Here is an 18729-nt window from a genome sequence, read left to right as displayed (position 1 = left end):
CCATTGTGTATGGGAGGCAGTTTCCATAAAAATTGAGTATAAACTCGACCTATTTTGGCGAAAATCAAATTTTGGGTGTTGGAGGAATTTTTTGCCCAATTCGGGCAGTACAGTACGAAATTTTTGGATTTGAATTTTTTTTTTTTTTTTTTAATATTTTTTTCATTTTCTGAAATAAAACAAAACAAAAAAAAGTTTGTTTGGGGGTTCGAAGATCCCCATGCCCCGTCGTACCATGCAGGTTGTAGGTTCTTGTGCAACGACCACCGTGTAGGTTGTCTCCCACCGGTGGTAGTTCCTTCGATAGCCTCCTGTCATCGATAGTTCCCGCGACCCTATGCAGGAGCGTCATTGCGATCTATCGGCCCTCCAACCACCACTACCCTAGTGGCCGCACCACCGCCAACCCTAGTCGACCCCTCAGTCGTCGGCCCCTCTGGCTCTGGGACTCGACCCCACCGTCCTCCAGCAGCCCGTCGGCCCGTCAGCCATGACCTCTGGCCAACGACAGCTTTCCAGCCATCGCCTACCTGACCTCTAGCGACTGCCGATAGGGCCCACCTCTGCCTACCACACAGACAGCCACCTGCCACCTCTACCTAACACGTTAGCAGATCAGCCCAGCCAGCGCCACCTTGCTTTTTCTGCACAGTCAACTAAGAATTGCATGACTCTTGGAACTTTGCGTAAGTATGTATCAGATGACCTCATTTTTCACATTGAGAAGTGTACTACAATCAAGAGGCTTGGGATATGTTTCAGAAATTTTATGGTCAAGTTGATGAAATCAGAAGTTACAAGATTGACAATGAGCTCACCAACTTGGATCCCAATAATTTTGATACAATCCAAGATTATGTCACCAAAGCAAATGAGTTAAGAGCAAAGCTTAAGGATTGTGGAATTGACAAAAAGGATGCTCAGTTGATATTCAACTTGTTGGACAAGCTTGCACCAGAATATGTAGCATTTGTTGTCTATCTTCCAAACTCATCGTTTGACAGTGGGGAGTTCCTACATTATGCCTTCATTTGATGCTTTCATAGAAATATTGATATTGGGAAAATCTAAGTTGTTGAACATTGGGCTTCTCAAGTCCTCAAAGTCCAAGGCTTTTGTGGCTAATCAAGGGAGTCAAGGGAGTCAAGGAAAAGATTCCAACAACAAGAAGAAGCAATCTAAGTCAAAGCCATAGCAGGAAAAAAGGCAATCATCCTCTCCATCACAAGGTGATTTTTCATCCTTTTCCAAGAAGGGGACTCCACCTAAGAAGGATAAACCAACTTGTGCATATTGCAAGAAGTATGGTCATGATGAGCATCGATGCCACACCAAGCAAGTTGATGAGTTGACAAATCTTCTTAAGACAAACAACATCAACTTGCCATCCGCCTACACAAAGAAGGATTTGTCTCTTTCCTCTTCCTCAAAGTCCAAGGGAAAAGGGCAAGCATTAGTGGCTACAACAGGTTCTTCACAATAGTGGATACTTGACTCAGGTGCCTCTTATCACATGGGTTCTACAAAGGAGCAATTTTCTTCATTGGAGCCATCTAAGGTACCTCACATTTACATTAGTGACGATACACAAGTGAGGTTGAAGGGAAAGGTTCAATTGACATGGATGATGGAACATTTGAGAATGTTCTTTATGTTCCTAACTTGTCTACTAACCTTCTCTCTATCTACCAAATCACTCACTATGGGAATGGGAAAAAGGTTGAGTTTACACTTGATTCAGTTGTGGTAAAGGAACTTGATGATGATGCCTTGGTAGTAGTGGGACAAGTCAATGACAACTCAAGGCTTTATTCATTCTCCCACTTTGTGCCAAGTTCTCCTTCTAGGGCCTTGCTTACTCATTCAAATTCAGAAAGTAAGCTATGGCATGAGCAGTTTGGTCACCTCAACTACTGCTATCTTCAGCAGCTCAGCACTAAAGACATGGTCACAAGTCTACCTCGAATCAGTTTTTCAGAGGGTGTATGTTGAGGTTGTTCCATGGGCAAGCATCGCGAGGAGAAGTTTGATAAGGAGAAATCTTGGAGAGCTTTGGAAGTTCTTCAATTTGTTCATAGCGATGTAGCAAGTCCATTTCCATCACCTTCATTTAGTAAGGCCTGCTATGTCCTCACCTTCATTGATGACTACTCTCGCTTCACTTGGGACTACTTTCTTATGCATAAGAGTGAAGTATTTGACATATTTTAGGACTTCAAGACTCGTGTGGAGAAGCAATCCGGGAAAGTGGTCAAGATTCTTCGTACAGATAATGGAAGGGAATATGTGAACAAAAGACTTGAAGATTTTTGTATATTTGAGGGGATTTATCTTCAGCATTATGTTGCATACACTCCACAGCATACTAGAGTTATAGAATGCACGAATATAACTCTCAAAGAAATGGATAGCTATATGATACATGCAGATTCTCTTGATCCCACCTTTTGGGAAGAGGCTATCAGTTGTGCCACACACATCCAAAATTGGGTTCCTCACAAAGCTTTGCAACGTATTACTCCTTTTGAGGCTTGGGCTGGTAGGAAACCGATTGTGACACATTTCATAGTCTTTGGGTGTCCAACATGGGCTCGCATACCTCCGCAGAAATGCAAGGCATTGGAACATCATAGTAGGCCTTGCATATTTGTTGGATATCCTGAGGGTGTTAAGGCATATAGATTGATGGATCCTAAGACACATGAGGTTTTTATTGAGAGGAGTGTTCACTTTGAGGAAATATTTCGGGATTACATTGACTTGGGTCTTTTGCACTACTTTCTTGGGATAAAGATTTCACAGTCACCTTCTAAGATTACACTATCGCAGCCCAAGTATGCTCTTGATCTACTTGCACACTTTCATATGGCTGATTGTAAGCCTGCACTGACTCCCTTTCTTTCAGGAGTCAAGCTTGAGGCTCAGTGTTCTTCTCCACTAGTTGACACCACATTGTATCGTCCCCTTGTGGGTAGTCTCATCTACTTGACTCATACACGCCTTGATATTTCATTTGCGGTTGGCATGGTTTCCTGCTTCATGTAGGAACCACATGAGCTTCATTATAAAGCCACCAAATGCATCCTTCATTATCTCCAAGGTACACATCGCTATGGGATTCACTATGCAACAGGCATAGGACTTTGTTTGGTTGGTTACATAGACTCGGATTGGGCTGGCAATATTGATGATCATAAGTCTACTTCAAGTTACAGTTTTCACCTTGGTTCAGGCCCCATTTGTTGGTAGAGAAAGGAGTAGCATGCTATTGCTCTCTCTTCGATTGAGGCTGAGTATCGAGGAGCTGTTAACGCAACGATTGAGACCATTTGGCTTCAGTAGATTCTCATAGAGTTTGGATTTAGCACTCCATGGTTGACAATTCTATATTGCGACAATCAGAGTGCTATTGCAATATCAAACAACCCGGTCCAGTACCAGTGGACCAAACACATCGAGATCCATATGCACTATATCCGAGAGCTAATTCAGGAGTAGGTCATTGATTTGCAGTATTTTCCTACAATGGAGTAGGTTGCTGACATCTTTACCAAACCTTTCACCGAGAGTAAGTTCCAGCAATTGTGAGCTCTCTTGGGAATGTGGGATGTCTCATTTGGGGGGGTCAGCTGACTTCTCCTTCCTCTCTTATGGGGGTACTTTTTCCTCTTTGAGATTTTGTCCATCTTTTTTGAGAGTCTTTTGTACATTCATCTCTCTTTTGGGGGGGAGTTTTTTCCCACTGGGTTTTCTCCCTTTCTCCATTTGTGAGAGATTGCACTCCATAGTTTTTCTTGCATTTACATATTGTACATGGGTACCTATCATGGCCTAGTAGCCGGGACCAATCTTGCATTGTTGACTTGAGTCTTCATTCCCCTGAGTTGCACTTAAGGGGGGGTGTTGGTGTAAATAAATATTCATCATGGATATTATTACACTTTACTTAAGTTAACTTAGTATAATGCATCTCTTCATAGTTTGGATTTGAGACACTTAGGGAAGTATGCACATAGGGATATAGCTTATAGGAGAAATTCCACCTTTTGTGGTCTTATTTTGCTGTTACACTCCACATTCAGTGGGTCATCCACCTCTTGTGGAATATTATATTATTTCTCCTACCTACCCCTAGTATTTCTTACCTACCCTTGTTTCTCATTGAGCCACATGTCATGATTGTGTGCTTGTACATCCATATGGCCTTGCCTATATAAGCAGGCCTATATATTTATTGTATTGGTTAATCGAGTTGATCATTTGCATATCGATAAGAATACAGTTTGTTCTTGTCATTCTTTTGTCTCTCTTTTATACTTTTCATTATGCCCTTGATCTTGGCAAAATCTCACATTCTTGATGCTTATCTTCATGCTTAGGAGTAAGAATGACCAAACATGAATTCCATATCTCTTATTTAGTTAGATTCCTAATAGGATATCCTCTTGAAAGTGTAAATTCTAAATAATCCCAATTGAACTTATGATTGTGCCATGTTGCCTTGATGTTTTGCTAATCAACAAAGGTTGGTCTTGATAACTCAATAGATGGTATCGTAACACCCTCTCTTTTTTTCTACTTATATTGATCCTCTAACTTAGGAGATAGATTGATTTCAATACATGAGCATAAAACTTCTAACTCATGCCTAAATAGATCTTCAACAATCTCCTCCTTGATACCTTCTAGGAAAGGAGTTGTCTTAATATCACAATAGTGCTCATGATTATTTGAATATAACTCAAGAGTATCCTCTTGAACTATACTCTCTATGATATCATGCATAGGTTGATTTAAAACGTCATTTATATCAAACTTCTCATCCTTAAGAATAAGACTTTTATCATGATTTCTCCCATGTTCACAAGGTTCACCATACTAAACAACATCTTCTTCTCACTCTAAGACCTCAATTGATATAGGAATAGGAACATCCTCTTCCTAATCAATGAAGCAAGGGAGACCATCAAATGTGAGAACTAATTCCTCTTCTCCATTGTTTCTATACTTGGTCATTCTCTATATATTCTTGCAACAAGACTAGTCCTTCCCTCTTGAAGCACATGAAGACCGAAAAATAGTTGGATAAAACTCCTTATACCTCTTATCACCATAATAATTAGCTTTCCATATAACAATTCAACCATAGAAGACTGAAATAACATTAGGACAAGAGAGTTGAGCATGCAAGTTTTTCTGCAAAAAGAACTAAGGAGCTTGAAATTTTTTATTAGGGATAGGACTTTGATAGGGTACATTGAACCTAAGAGGTTCATTTGGAGGATTAGAGGACTTCCCCTTCTTCAAGATTGGGATTTAAATATTAGGAGCTTTAGGAGTTTATTTCTCCTCTTACATGAGATGCATCTCTCTGGCTACTATTTTTCTGACTAGTTCCTCTCACAAAGTAACCTGCCTTGTAAGGAAATCCTCATAGTATTGCCTTTGAGCCTCCATTTGTTACTATTGAATTTGAGTTTGATAAGAAATTTGATTATATTGTATACTAAACTCCTACTCCCTCTTAATATTTTTTTAACTATTATGGGAAATTTAACACTATATCTCTAATGCTAACATTCTCCAAGATTCTTATGTTTTGATGTTGGGTGGGAGGATGGGTATGTAATATGAGAGTAAAATAGGCCTCTCAAGGTCATTGATAAGAATGGTTAGGTTGCCAAGAAGGATGAGCTCGAGAGAGAGTGGTAAACATTGGGAAAATAATGATATATTGTTGTAGCACAACTACTTGGGATAAAACTAGAAACCTAACTAGTTTCGTATTGCTGATAAGGAGGAAAAATTCATGTAATTTTATAAAATGGGAAGAAAAAAATTTCTATTAATAATATATTTCTATGACTGAATCATAAGGAAAGCTAAAGATATTTTAAAATTATGCTTAAAATAAGAGCAAATATCTTCTCAAATCAGAGAACCAAGTACATACTAGTAGAGTCATCCAAAATTTGAATATGTAGTCTTTCCAAGTGCTTGAAGGATACCTCTTTAAGGCTATATACACTGAATAACACACCAATATTTAGCTTGATGAATAATGAGTCCCACCAAGAATCCTAGAAAATGTTCTATAACTAGTGGAATAGTCAACAAGTTCTTGACTAGTGAATATTAGTAGAGAAAACTTACAAAGAGTGTCCCACCAAGAATGCCAAAAAATGTTTTTCCATGTTTCACAGGGTTGCTTAGTTGATAGCTCAACAAGGGTGGAAACGTTTGTGGCAACACATGCCTTAGGGGAGGAATTCCTTAGTAACATAATGCAAACCTCTCTTCTATATAGGTGTGGGTGTATGTCAATTAGAGTGTTTCCCTTAAAATTTCATGATCTATTATTGATCTTGGAATTTGATCTATATTTGTCATTCTATACTTAAAATAGACTTGTGATCCCTATATAAAGAACATCTTTCATCCTTCATAAGGTTTATAAGATTAAATTGCTACAACCTAATCCAATTTAGATAAATCTTACAAGGAATGAGCTATAAAATTGAAACACAAAAAACATCAAGCATTTTACACTCATGTATATGGATTCATGCTTCTCATTTATTATTATCGAATTATTGTGCTACCACTTGTAGGACTTTCAAAATATTATTGTATCACTACCTTTATATGGAATTCCTTGAGAGGGTTTCATACCCAAGGTCATCTTATCATGTTAGTATTACTTGGTCTCTTTCTCAGTAGAGAAAAGCTCTCTTTCAATCATTATTATTGTTGTGGAGGTGGAAAGATCAACATGGGGATTAACTTAGGTAATCCCCTATACAACACAATCATTTTACTCAATTTTCCTTGTGTATAGGTGTATATTTGACAAAAAGGAAAGTAACAAATGAGTATAGAATATAGTGATAGACAACAATATACTTTTAATGAACAAAAAACCTCCAAAATTTGTGCACCAAACACCCTTGTCTTTCTATAGTTTCTAACTATCTTTCAAATCCTCCATCATCCTCAAACTAGAGCATCCAAATCTTCTATTTATCATAGTCTACTCTGAATTCTAGCGAAAGGTTTCTCTCTATATCTTTCTCCTAGATCTTCTTTACCATTTCCATTTTCTATTATATATTTGCTACATATTTCTATATTTAGTCATTTTACTACTGTTAACCTAGTCCAAAAAAAAATAAAAACCATTACCAAGTATCTCTAACAATATTATCTCATGGTGGAATATCTTCCTCACATGGCAGAGGGAGTTCAAAATTTGAATGCTTAGAAGGCAGGAAATTACAATGAAGGCGAAAATGGAAGAGGAAGCATGATGAACATCTTGGGGGAAGAGGATGAGGACGAAAAGGTTGATGGGGGTGGTAGGGATTCCTAGGATGGTGGTACTCCGCGCATTCCAATGTGCCACAATCATGCCTCGTCCAACAGTTTTGACAGCTCACATGGTTCTAAGGGTCCCAGTGACCTTGCTAGGTGCTAGATTTCTTCTTCATCTTTTTTTTACTGCAATAAGAAATGGATAGCCTTATTTGGTTTATGCCCAAAAGGTAAGTCAATTTCCCCTATTTCTCATGACACTGACCCCATTTTTGCTATTTGTTCCATTTCCATTCTAGATCACATTATGGATAAAAATCATGCCACTATGGAGTCTGTTTTGGTGGGCAAAGTTTTGGGGTTGCGTCCCAATATTGAATCTGTTAGGTCATGGGTTGCTCGCAAATGGAGAGGAAAAGGACAGATTAAGGTTACTGCAATGGCAAATGTTTTTTTCTCCTTTTCCTTTACCTGTGATGCAGATTTAAAATCAGTGTTAGCTGGAGGACCATGGCTGCTAGGTAAATCCTCCTTGGCTCTGAAGAAATGGGAAACTGGTTTCCACTCAAAGGATTGGCAATGCAATGAAGCTCCTATCTAGGTTCGATTGTCAGGTCTCCCTTTGGAATACTGGGATGAGAAAATCTTTTGTGGGCTGGTTGCTTGTTTTGGTGAATTTATTTCAATGGACCCAATGACTGTGGCTAAAAGTAGATTTGTGTATGCTCGCATTTGTGTGAATATTAAGAAATCATCTAACCTTCCCGAGGAAGTCACTTTCAACTCAAATCTTGGGAAATGGATTCAAAAGTTGGAATATGAATTAATTCCTTTTTCTTTCTTTCATTGTAAAAAGGTTGGTCATTGGGCTAGAAATTTGCCTGCCAAGACTCAGTCTGAGAAATTTCGGAGGAAAAACTCTTCTAACTCGGTTAGTGTTGTGGAAATGCATTCTAGGCCTCAATGTTCTCAAGATCCTAATATGGTGGCTCTAGATCCTAACAACTAGGAGTGTTAAATGGGGCAGGGGGAAGTTATGGGGAGTGATCTGAAGGAGGTTCCCTTGGGGTCTCCAACTTAGGAATGTCCTGCTTAGGGAGAGATCCTTCGTCCATTGGAGGAAAATAAATGGACTTTGGATGCTACCCTTCCCAATGTTGTGGCTGAAACAAATTTGACCCTGATTGTGGATATAGGTTCTTCCCATGAAAAGTCCGGTCAGTTGGACTCTTCTTCCTCTGATGCTTCTCATCCAAATTCCCCTTCGAATTTTGGCCCAAATACTGAGGACCCTAGTCCTTTCATTGAAATTAGATTGAAGAATCGGTGTCGAAGTACTCCTCCCTCAAATGTTGGGGTGGCGTCAGGATCTATGGGTGTCAAAATGAGGAACAGGTATAGATAAAATTGTGGCTCAGAACCAAGAGGGGTTAGAAGACCCCCAAACCTCTTTAGTGTAGATAAGAAAAGTAAGTCAGATATTGCTAGTGGTTCATAGTAAACTCTTAATTAGGATATGGGGATTTTCTCCCCTGATCGTTCTAAGTGAAGATCATCTCATGGAACATAAGGGGGCTCAATAACCCCCACAAAACATAATTTCCTATGAAATATGATTCGAGATCATAGACCAAGAATCTGTCTTGTCCAAGAGACTAAAATGCATTCTGATAAACTTTTAAAGATGAAGTTGGCTATTTTTAAGGATTGTGGTGTTCATTGTGTTGATGCAGGTGGTACCTCTGGAGCTATTGCTATTTTTTGGAATCCAAGACTTGTTCAATGTCCGACAATTATATCCAGTTCAAATCACATTGCCACCAGAATCACTAATCTTCTGGATGGGTCTTCTTGTATCATTTCCAATATCTATGCTCCTAATAGTAGGAGTGCTAGGAATATTTTGTGGAATTATTTGGTAAGTTATAGACTCCTTTTTAATAATGAGAAGTGGATCCTGATGGGGGATTTTATTTGCCCTATTTCAAATATGGAGAAAAGTGGTGGGGCTCTGATTTTTGAAGATAGTAAGTAGGATCTTTTGGATCTCATTAATACCCTGGGATTGGTTGACCTAGATTTGAATGGGTCTAAGTTTATGTGATCGAATAGGAGGAGTGGGATGGATCTTATTCAATTCAGATTTGATAGGGGTCTTATTTCCCCTTATTGGCTATTAGATTTTTCCTGTAATTTATCCTCTTTATCTAGGATTAGATCTAACCATTTCCCAATTATTTTGAGTATTTCTTCCCTTAGTAGGAAAAAGGCTTTCCCATTCAGATTTGAAAAAAAATGGACTCATAATCCTATATTTATGGAAAATATTACGGAGTGGTGGAATATTGGAGTCCACAATACGACTATGTACACTGTCGCCAAGAAATTGGCTAATGTAAAAACTAATGTCCAGAAATGGAATACGTCCTCCTTTAGCAATATCTTCCAAATTAAAGTATATGAAAAGGGAGTTGGATGATATTAAATCTTTCATTCAATCCCAAGGGCATTGCCCCATCATAATGGACAAAGAAGTTGAGCTCCTGTCCAAATTACATGATATTATTTTTAAAGAAGAGGAAATTTGGAAATAGAGAACCAGAGCCACTTGGCTGAAAAATGGGTATAAGAATACTAAATTTTTCCATATGACAACTCTTAAGCATAGAGAATCTAATAGAATAAAGAAGATCTTTGTTAATAATAAATAGATTGATAAGCAGACGAATATGAGATCTGAAGTTGTTCGCTATTTTTTTGACCTTTTATCTATTGATGATCTTGTTGACTTGGTTACTCAAGAGGAAATTCTCAATTAATTCCAGGCATGTATTTCTCTAGATATGAATTATGAGCTAACTAGAATCCCTTCTACTGAAGAGGTCAAGCGAGCAGTTTTTTCCTTTGAAGGGAATAAAGTTCTGGGGCCTAATGGTTTTCCTATGTTCTTCTTCCAGTTGTTTGGGTCCATTGTGGGAGAGGATGTTGTTTGTCCTACTCAGGGGTTCTTTGGATCTAGATCCCTTCTTAAAGAGATTAATCCCACTATTATTGTGTTGATTACTAAGAAAGTTGATGTCAGTTGCTTCTAGGATTTTAGGCCCATAAGCTTATGTAACTCTATCTATAATATTTTTTCTAAAATCTTGGTTTTTAGGATTAAGAAGTTTCTCCCCTTCTTGATTTCTAAGCAACAAAATGGGTTTGGTCTGGGATGTCAAAATTTGGACTCCATCATGTCGGTTCATAAAAACATCCATTCCCTTTCGCTGAACAGGAAACCTGGTTTCTTTGATTAAACTTGACTTGTTAAAGGCTTATGACAGGGTGGAATGGAGTTTTATAATCAGGATGCTTCGTGCTTTTCATTTTGGTGAACGCTTCATTCAATTGATCAATTAGTGCATTTCAACTCCCAAGTTTTTGATGTTGATTAATGGATCTCCTTTTGGTTTTTTCTCAGCCTCGAGGGGTCTCACACAGGGGGATCCCATCTTATCATTTTTGTTCATCATTATGGGAGAAGCTCTGAGTAAGATTATTCTAAGGGGAGTCAGGATTGGTAGACTTAAGTGTCTTGGACCATCTTCAGGGCCTCAAATTGGTTTTCATCAAAAATTTGTGGATGATACATTGTTGATGGGGAAAAGTTCGGTCTCAGATGCTAAATCGTTGAAACAAATTCTCTCTTTATGAAATGGGTTCAGGGAAGAGGATTAGTCTCCCTAAAAGTTCTATCTTCTTCCTCAATACCCCTTCTCATAGACAAATTAAGATCACTGAGATCTTGGGGTGTAAATTGGCCTCTTTTCCTAATATCTATTTAGGGCTCCCTCTCTGCCAACATCCAGCTCTAGATGCTTTCTATTATAATCTGGTTGATAGGTTCTAGAACAAAATTATTGGCTGGAAGGTTACTTTTCTGAGCTAAGATGGCAACCTTCAACTGATTAAAGCCTCATTGTAGAATCTCCCAATTTATGCCATGAGCCATTTTAAAATCCTGGCCAAATTTGCTAATCGAATGAAAAAGATCCAAAAGAACTTCTTGTGGACAGGTACTAAATCTAAGAATTCCCTGCATTTGGTTGCTTAGGACTAAGTTTGTATGCCAAAGAAACTCAGTGGGCTAGCCATTAGACATATCTATGATTTTAATATGGAATTGTTGGCCAAAAAATTATGGAGAGTGATTAAGGAATCCAATGAATGGACTACTATCCTTGATAATAAGTACCTTCGTTCATCTCTATCTACTCAAAATATCCTTGAAGGTTTTTGTCTGGCCCAGAATGCTTCTAGCCTTTGGTCAAGTTTTCTAAATACTAGAGCCCTCATTTCAAAAGGGTCAAAGTGGTGCCTTGGTAATGCCTAAGATGAGAAATGTTTTCCCTACTCTATGTATTGTGTATTTTAGCATTTATTTATTTTAGTCCTATTCCTAGAGTAAAATCATAGTATTTGTATTTATTAGAATTTTTTGGCAGTTTATGTTTGAGAATGTAAAGAGATATGTGGGTTGTTTACTCAATAATTCTAGTTTATGTATTGTTTGTATTTTTATTATTATATTATTTTGTAGCCCCTTAGGAAAACACAATAGCTTAATGAAAAGAAAAAAAATAAAACATGGATACTTTCTAAGAGTTTATAAAATTAACAAGCATAGATTGAAGGATATTTAAATTAACATTTTGTCATGTATCCATATTGTTTTTTTGCAAATTAGGAGGGTGCACTATTGTAATAACATTGAGACATATACAAAAATATTATTAATAATAAGATGGATTGATTGAAAAGTGATTATGATAACATAAATACAAATCTCTAATTATTTATGGGTAAATTTAAGGAAGCAACTAATACAACTAGTAAGGATGTATTGATAATAATGAAAATAGCATTTAAAATTTATAATTTTTTAAAGGAAATTTGAGAAGGACATGCAATATTTCTTTTAAAGAATTTTCCTTTTATTAATTATTTTTAATTATTAGCTAAATTTTTTAAAATTTTAATAACAATAATACATTCACTTTAAAGTACTTTAGATGTTGGTTATATGTTTTATATAATGAATCCAATACTTTATTATAAGAAAAAATGTTATTTTACTTCCTCTTACAATTTATGATTATAAAATAAAAAATTATTTAATAATATTAATAAGTATTATGTCAAAAAGAAAGAATATTGAACCACAAGCCCAATTTCAAAAGGAAAATTTTGGCAAAGGGATAGTTATTAATGAATTCATCTCTATGGAGTCTTTTATCTATTGGTCTATGGGGTTTGAATGGACCCTTTAAAACCCTAATGTTACTATGATAGCCCCTAAGTCCTCCATGCCTTCCCCGGGTTTCCCTCCTCCCTCATTTGTTTCCTCTCCTTAAGAATGGGAGTTGTCGAAGGTTGCTGAAAAAGTGAATAAACTATGTGGAGCCTACAATAGAAAAAATATATCATTCACTAGCTCCTTGCCCATCCTCATATTGCTAAAGGAAATATTAATAGATTGGAGGCATTGGTTGAGATAGAGGCTAGGGATTTTGACTATGAAACATATGATAAAGATGAGAGAGTCTAGATATTTGGTAATGACTTTGAAGAGAAGCTTTTGAGGTGCACAACTTAAAAAAGGAAATAAAATCCTTAAACGCCAAGATGGCCCTAGAAGATGATAAAAAAGAAATGTCTAGGGAAATAAAAAAAATCTAGGACAATTAGGAAACTCTGAAAAAGAAAACTAGAGGAGGTGATGGCATACAATAGTGAAATGGTGTGCAAAAGATTGGCTTCAATGTAGTCTGTCCAGCAGGATCTTGACCAAAGATATGCAAAGAGGAAGTGATCTATGGATATTGCGACTAGTGTTGTTCTGGAGACTCAGACTATTGTCACAATGGAAACCAAGTTCCCTACTACTCCATCTAGCAAGGGTTTGATTTAAAGATTGTCTTTTCATGAGAAGGTAAAAAAGCCTAGCTAAAATTGGTAAACTATGAAAACCCCTAGACTGTAGGTCGTTGGTTGGTAGCTTTTATGGGTGGTGTGTTTTGTTTTTTCTCAAATTTGTTTTAGTGTTCTCGTCATTTATTGGTCTTTGATTGGTTCTGTATTTTTGTTGTGTCTTTGGTTCTAATGTTGGGTGCTCTCATTCCTTGTGAGACCCCAGTCTTTTGGCATGTCATTGTTATGTAAGGGTTTGGGCTAGCTCCCGCTTTATCTAATCAAAATAATTATTATGTCGAAGGAATATTCCACTCACATATGGATGTTAAGAAATCCTTCAATAAAACCTAAAAGAATTTAATTTAACATGTTTTTAACACTTAAATGCATGAAAGCCAAAAAATCATTTCAGTATTGTTTTTTAATATTACAATTATTTTTTAACAAGATTAGTACTTAATATTCTTAATAAATAGATACAAAATTAAAAAAATATTTTTAAATTATTTTACATTTATAATATAATAATATAGTAGTATAATAGATAGATAAAAAATAATAATATTAATTATGGGGAATTGAATGTGTCCCTACATCAAATTCAGTTTTTTTCTCAAGTATAAGGATAAGATCGAATATAAAATAAAAATATAATGACTTAATAATATAATAATAATGTAGTCAATAGATTTTTTTCTTTTATAAGAGTTTAATACAAATATAAAAAATGTAATAATAAAAATTTGGTAATAAAAGTTTTTAAAGCTCTAATAGAAATATATAAATATGAAAATATAACAACAAGAACTTATTAAAAATTAAATAATATAATCATATATTAATAATAATTTAATATTAATTACAATACCATAATATGATAATGATTTAATATTTATATTACAATATTATTATATAGTAATTTTCTAAGTAGATTAATGAATAAATATGATATGTTTTCCGTAATTTTATTTTATTCCTCTAAAGATAGGTGTCTTATTATGTATGTATGTACACGTGTGTGTCTACACACACACACACACACACACACATATATGTATATGTATATATATATATATATATGTATATGTATATGTGTATATATATATATATGTATGTGTATGTATATGTATATGTATATGTATATGTATATATATATATATATATATATATATATATATATATATATATATATATATGTATATGTATATGTATATATATATATATGTATATATCTATATGTATGTATATGTATATATATGTATATATGTATATGTATATGTGTGTATATACATATACATATATACATATATATACATATATACATATATACATATACATATATACATATATATACATATATACATATATATACATATATACATATATACATATACATATATATATACATATACGTATACATGTACATATATACATACGCAAGTACATATATATACATATACATATGCATACACATACACATACGCGTACACGTACACCTACACATACACACACATATGTATATCAATATCTATATATATTTATAATTATAAATTGTAATATAAATACATAAATTCTTTTATTACATAGATAAGTCAATCACAATTTACAATTATAAATAAAAGATTTATTTTGGGGCTTGTAGAATCCCTCCCACTCATGGTCTCCTACTCCCAAATTTCTAATTCTAGTAACTTGCCCATTGCAAGCTGCGACATCTTCCCTGCTAGCGGTTCTCTTGCAAAAGGTTCCCTAGTTTGCAATATTTTTGTGGACATTTCTGATATACTCTCCACATAGAACACTCAACCCAATACCTTCATGTCATTTTTTTCAATACACTCCTCATTTAAGGGTTCCTTTGTAGAGGAGCTCAACAAAATCCCTAGTGGCTCTTCAGCTCCATTGGTTCAAAGGGGTTTCACTAGATAGACAATATTATATCACGTGCATTCATATTGGGGGGTTTAATATCCAGAAAATGAGGGTACAATATCTTGCCTATTGGTGAAAATAAGAGGGTTTTTAATTCCAGCTATGAAAAAAAGTAGTATTTGGTGAAAATATGTGGGCTTTTAATTTAGCCCGTGTATTGGGAGGGGGTGACAAAAAAGGATTTTAGGGCAATACTTTTTGAAAATAGGGGAATTGTTTGCTATGCCATGAATGCATGTGCTATAACCTAGGTTCATTAAGTGAAGCCCCCATGTATTGGTTAAATGCATTCCCTATGCTTTCATGATCCAAAAGGTCGTCCTTGGTTGAAAATTTTTGTATTGCATTTCCTACTTCGAGAAATATGTTCTTTTTGGCCATTTCAACTGCCTTTGGTTGTCTCTTCCAACATGCCATTCCATGATTTCAACCCACTAGAACACTCTAGCATCTACTGAGTAGGAAATATAGCCGTGCGCTCGAGGTTTTTTTGTATAAATAAACTATTCTATCTCAAGGCCCTAAAATTGGGATTCCCATCACTTAGTTCTCCACCCCTACATCCTTCCTTTCAATCCAATTATAGACCTTGATGAAGTCTCCCCTATGTGAGTGAGGCTTCCACACCTCTCTCTTCACTTCTGGTGCTAGGTTGCCTTTGCATCCATTAGTATTATTCTTGATCACTTTATTAAAGTTGATCCCAGTGCTAGTCTTTTCTTCCACACCTCCTTTACTAAAATCCTGGTGGACTTGGACTTTTCCAAGCTACATCCTCTTGAGATTTCTCTCAAGGTTGCTAATCTTCAATGGCAATAGTGGGTGGATTACGAAGGCCTCTTGTTTCGCTGCAAGTGTTTCTTTGCTTTTGGCATCTTGCCTTGTCGTGCCCGCATGTGCCTTGTTTCCGCTCGTCTCCCACTTGGTGAAAGGATGCTAAGAGGTGTTGTCTTACTGTTTTTCCTACTGACTTTGTTTTGGATTCTTTGACAACTTCAAAGCCCCCCTCCCCAACACAGCTATCCCCACCTTTGTAGCTTGTAGTTGCTCTTTCCCTGTGGCCCCTACCTAGGGACTTTCAATTTTCTATGGTGACTGATGCTCTCTTTAGTCATGGTCCATAGGTCCCTTCCAGAGCTCTCTCGAGCACAAGGCTTACTCATTTGTTTGTCCTAGATTCTCTCTCCTTGGATTGCCAGGTTCCTATTATGGGTTCGACGACTTAGCTTTCAGACACAACCTCAAATTCAAAGGTTTCAGCTAACACTATTTCGCTTGACTATCTTGATAAGGACCTTTATGGAAGATTGTGCATAAGGAAAAAGTGTCACTCCCTTCCAACCCAGAGATCTGGATCCGCTCCTTTGAGCTCACTTCTTGGCCTCAGTTAGGGTTTTTGGTTTCCTTTCAAGGTAATATTTTGTTGTTGAGTAATCTAGACGTAAATATATTCTTGATCTTAAATTATTTATTTTATTTGTATGTTTATCTTAAATTGTCTAAGCAAGTTGTACTACGCCTCCTATGATCGTGATTATTAAATACAAAAGACAGGCCAACTCATGTACAGTCTCTTCAATTTTTTATCGTTGTATTATGAGACCACTTGCAACGACTTTTAGGTCTAGCGAATCCGCGTGCTATGAATGCTACCAATCTTTCGTTGAAAACTGGTGCTTCCAATTAAAATACTGCCTACATTTTCTTTTCCACGTGATGGAAAATTCGTAGTCCGCCTTACAGATTCTTTGTGGACCAGGCCGTAGGCAAAGACTAGAAACTTCTAAGTTAGAGAAAGATTCAACTTTTTGGCTTGTGTAAAGCAAAGCGTGTCTATAAATGGAATTCGTTACTTTTCTTTGTTCCTTACAGCTCATCATCTTACATCTGCAATTCCTCTCACTCAAGTTTCCAGATTTTCTTGGGCAAGGAAAGAAGTGTGGAGACTGCAATAACAAATGGCTTCTCAATTGAGAGTTGCATTTACTATTTTCTTCGCACTTTTCGCCTTGCAAAGCGTTCTGGTGATGGGTACGCACTTACTGTTTAGATATTATCAGATGAAATAATGGTTCGCTTAATTTATGTTTCTGCTCATAGGAATACATAAATTACATTGTCTTCGGACCACTTTGATCATATTCATAAAGACAGGCAATCTATATTATACTTAGATCTACAAGTTTTTTGGAGACGGCCCTGAACGGTTTTGAGGGCTAGTAAGAAACACCGGATCCATTTGCTGGTTTTTGAGTCTAGTTTAAATTAGATTTCAATTTTGTAGCAGGTGAATATTTGGTCCCTAGGTCAAAATTGCATAGGTTAAATGACGTTACTGGTAACTTTTGATAACAGCGTGATAAGTTGTTCTCATTGATTAAATTTAGTTTATGTTCAAAAGTCGTTAATGATGATTGTATGCAGGTGAAGGAGGTGTGGAATGTGAGAAGCTGCCAATAGAGATGTGTGCTTTCTCTGTCTCATCGTCCGGAGCTCGCTGTGTGCTCGAGAAGAAATACTCCTTCGTCGCCTCCACACACAAATCATCAATAGAATACCAGTGCCAGGCAATACAATCTCTTACAACACTACAATCGATTTTCTCTTCTTTCTTATTTAACAAATGTATGGATGATCTTATTGAATAATGAATGAGTGGTACGTGTGCAATTATATTTCAGTCATCGGGCATAATGGCAGAGAAGATGATGGAATGGATTGAGAGTGAGGAGTGCCTGCAAAGCTGTGGGTTGCAGAGAATGAGTGTGGGCATGTCGACTGATGATCTTTCCGAATATTCTGATTTCACATCTAAACTGTGCTCAGACAAGTGCCAAAACAGCTGCCCCAATATTGTTAATCTCTACCTCAATCTCGCCGCAGGGGAAGGTAAGTGCCCCATTTTTCTTTATTCCATCCTTCTCAAGATACAGTATTATGTTATTGAGGGAGATGGTAACAAGAATAAGGATTGCAGGAATATATTTACCTCACCTGTGCGAAGCCCACAAAACACGAAGCAGGAGAATGATGTTCGAGACTGTTGCATCTGGGCCAGCTGCGCAGACGATTTCCCTTGCTGGAGTTGCTGCTGCACCATTGTAGAACACATATATAAATCACTGCCAGTAATATTGTAATTGATCAATGCTATGTTTTCCATTATTCTTAGATTAAGTGATCTGTGGATCTAGAATTTCCCATATTGTGGATCGAATAACGTCAAGGATTTCTTGCTATGAAGCGATTTACGGTATTGAATACAGCCCACCCAAAAACTATAATAAAACAACAGTTCATTACGATTTGCAGGAATGTTTTAAAGATTTTTATTGGTTTGTCTTTAGTCAAATTTTAGTTTAGAATTATTTCTTGTGGTGTCTCATTTTTAATAATGTCAGATTCTTGCATTCAGCAAGACAACTTAATTTCTGGTGGGCTCATTAAGAACCATTCAACTTGACCAGAAAATCAAAAGTTCATGGACAATTTAATGATATTTGGATTTCCAATCTCATGATTAACAGCTCG

General features: G+C 36.3%; 1 protein-coding gene across 2 annotated transcripts in view; it reads left to right on the top strand.

Annotated features, from left to right (window-relative positions):
* LOC131074584 (uncharacterized) overlaps positions 1–18519 on the top strand; it is a 49475-nt gene extending 30956 nt beyond the window's left edge. The window contains exons 1-4 of one of the 2 annotated variants that reach the window (XM_058011221.2): positions 17081–17229; positions 17623–17765; positions 17880–18087; positions 18176–18519. In XM_058011221.2, coding sequence (XP_057867204.2) covers positions 17157–17229; positions 17623–17765; positions 17880–18087; positions 18176–18303 — 552 coding nt within the window. In that variant the 5' untranslated portion in view covers positions 17081–17156 and the 3' untranslated portion in view covers positions 18304–18519. Of the gene's footprint in view, positions 1–17080; positions 17230–17622; positions 17766–17879; positions 18088–18175 lie in introns of those variants that run through there. The other variant, XM_058011220.2, reaches the window with a different exon arrangement.
* The last annotated feature ends 210 nt before the right edge of the window (positions 18520–18729 follow it).

This window comes from Cryptomeria japonica, chromosome 7 (genome assembly GCF_030272615.1).
Source record: "Cryptomeria japonica chromosome 7, Sugi_1.0, whole genome shotgun sequence".
Lineage (NCBI taxonomy): Eukaryota > Viridiplantae > Streptophyta > Pinopsida > Cupressales > Cupressaceae > Cryptomeria > Cryptomeria japonica.
Note: the sequence above shows the minus strand (reverse complement) of the source record. Positions and strands in the feature narration are given on the sequence as shown.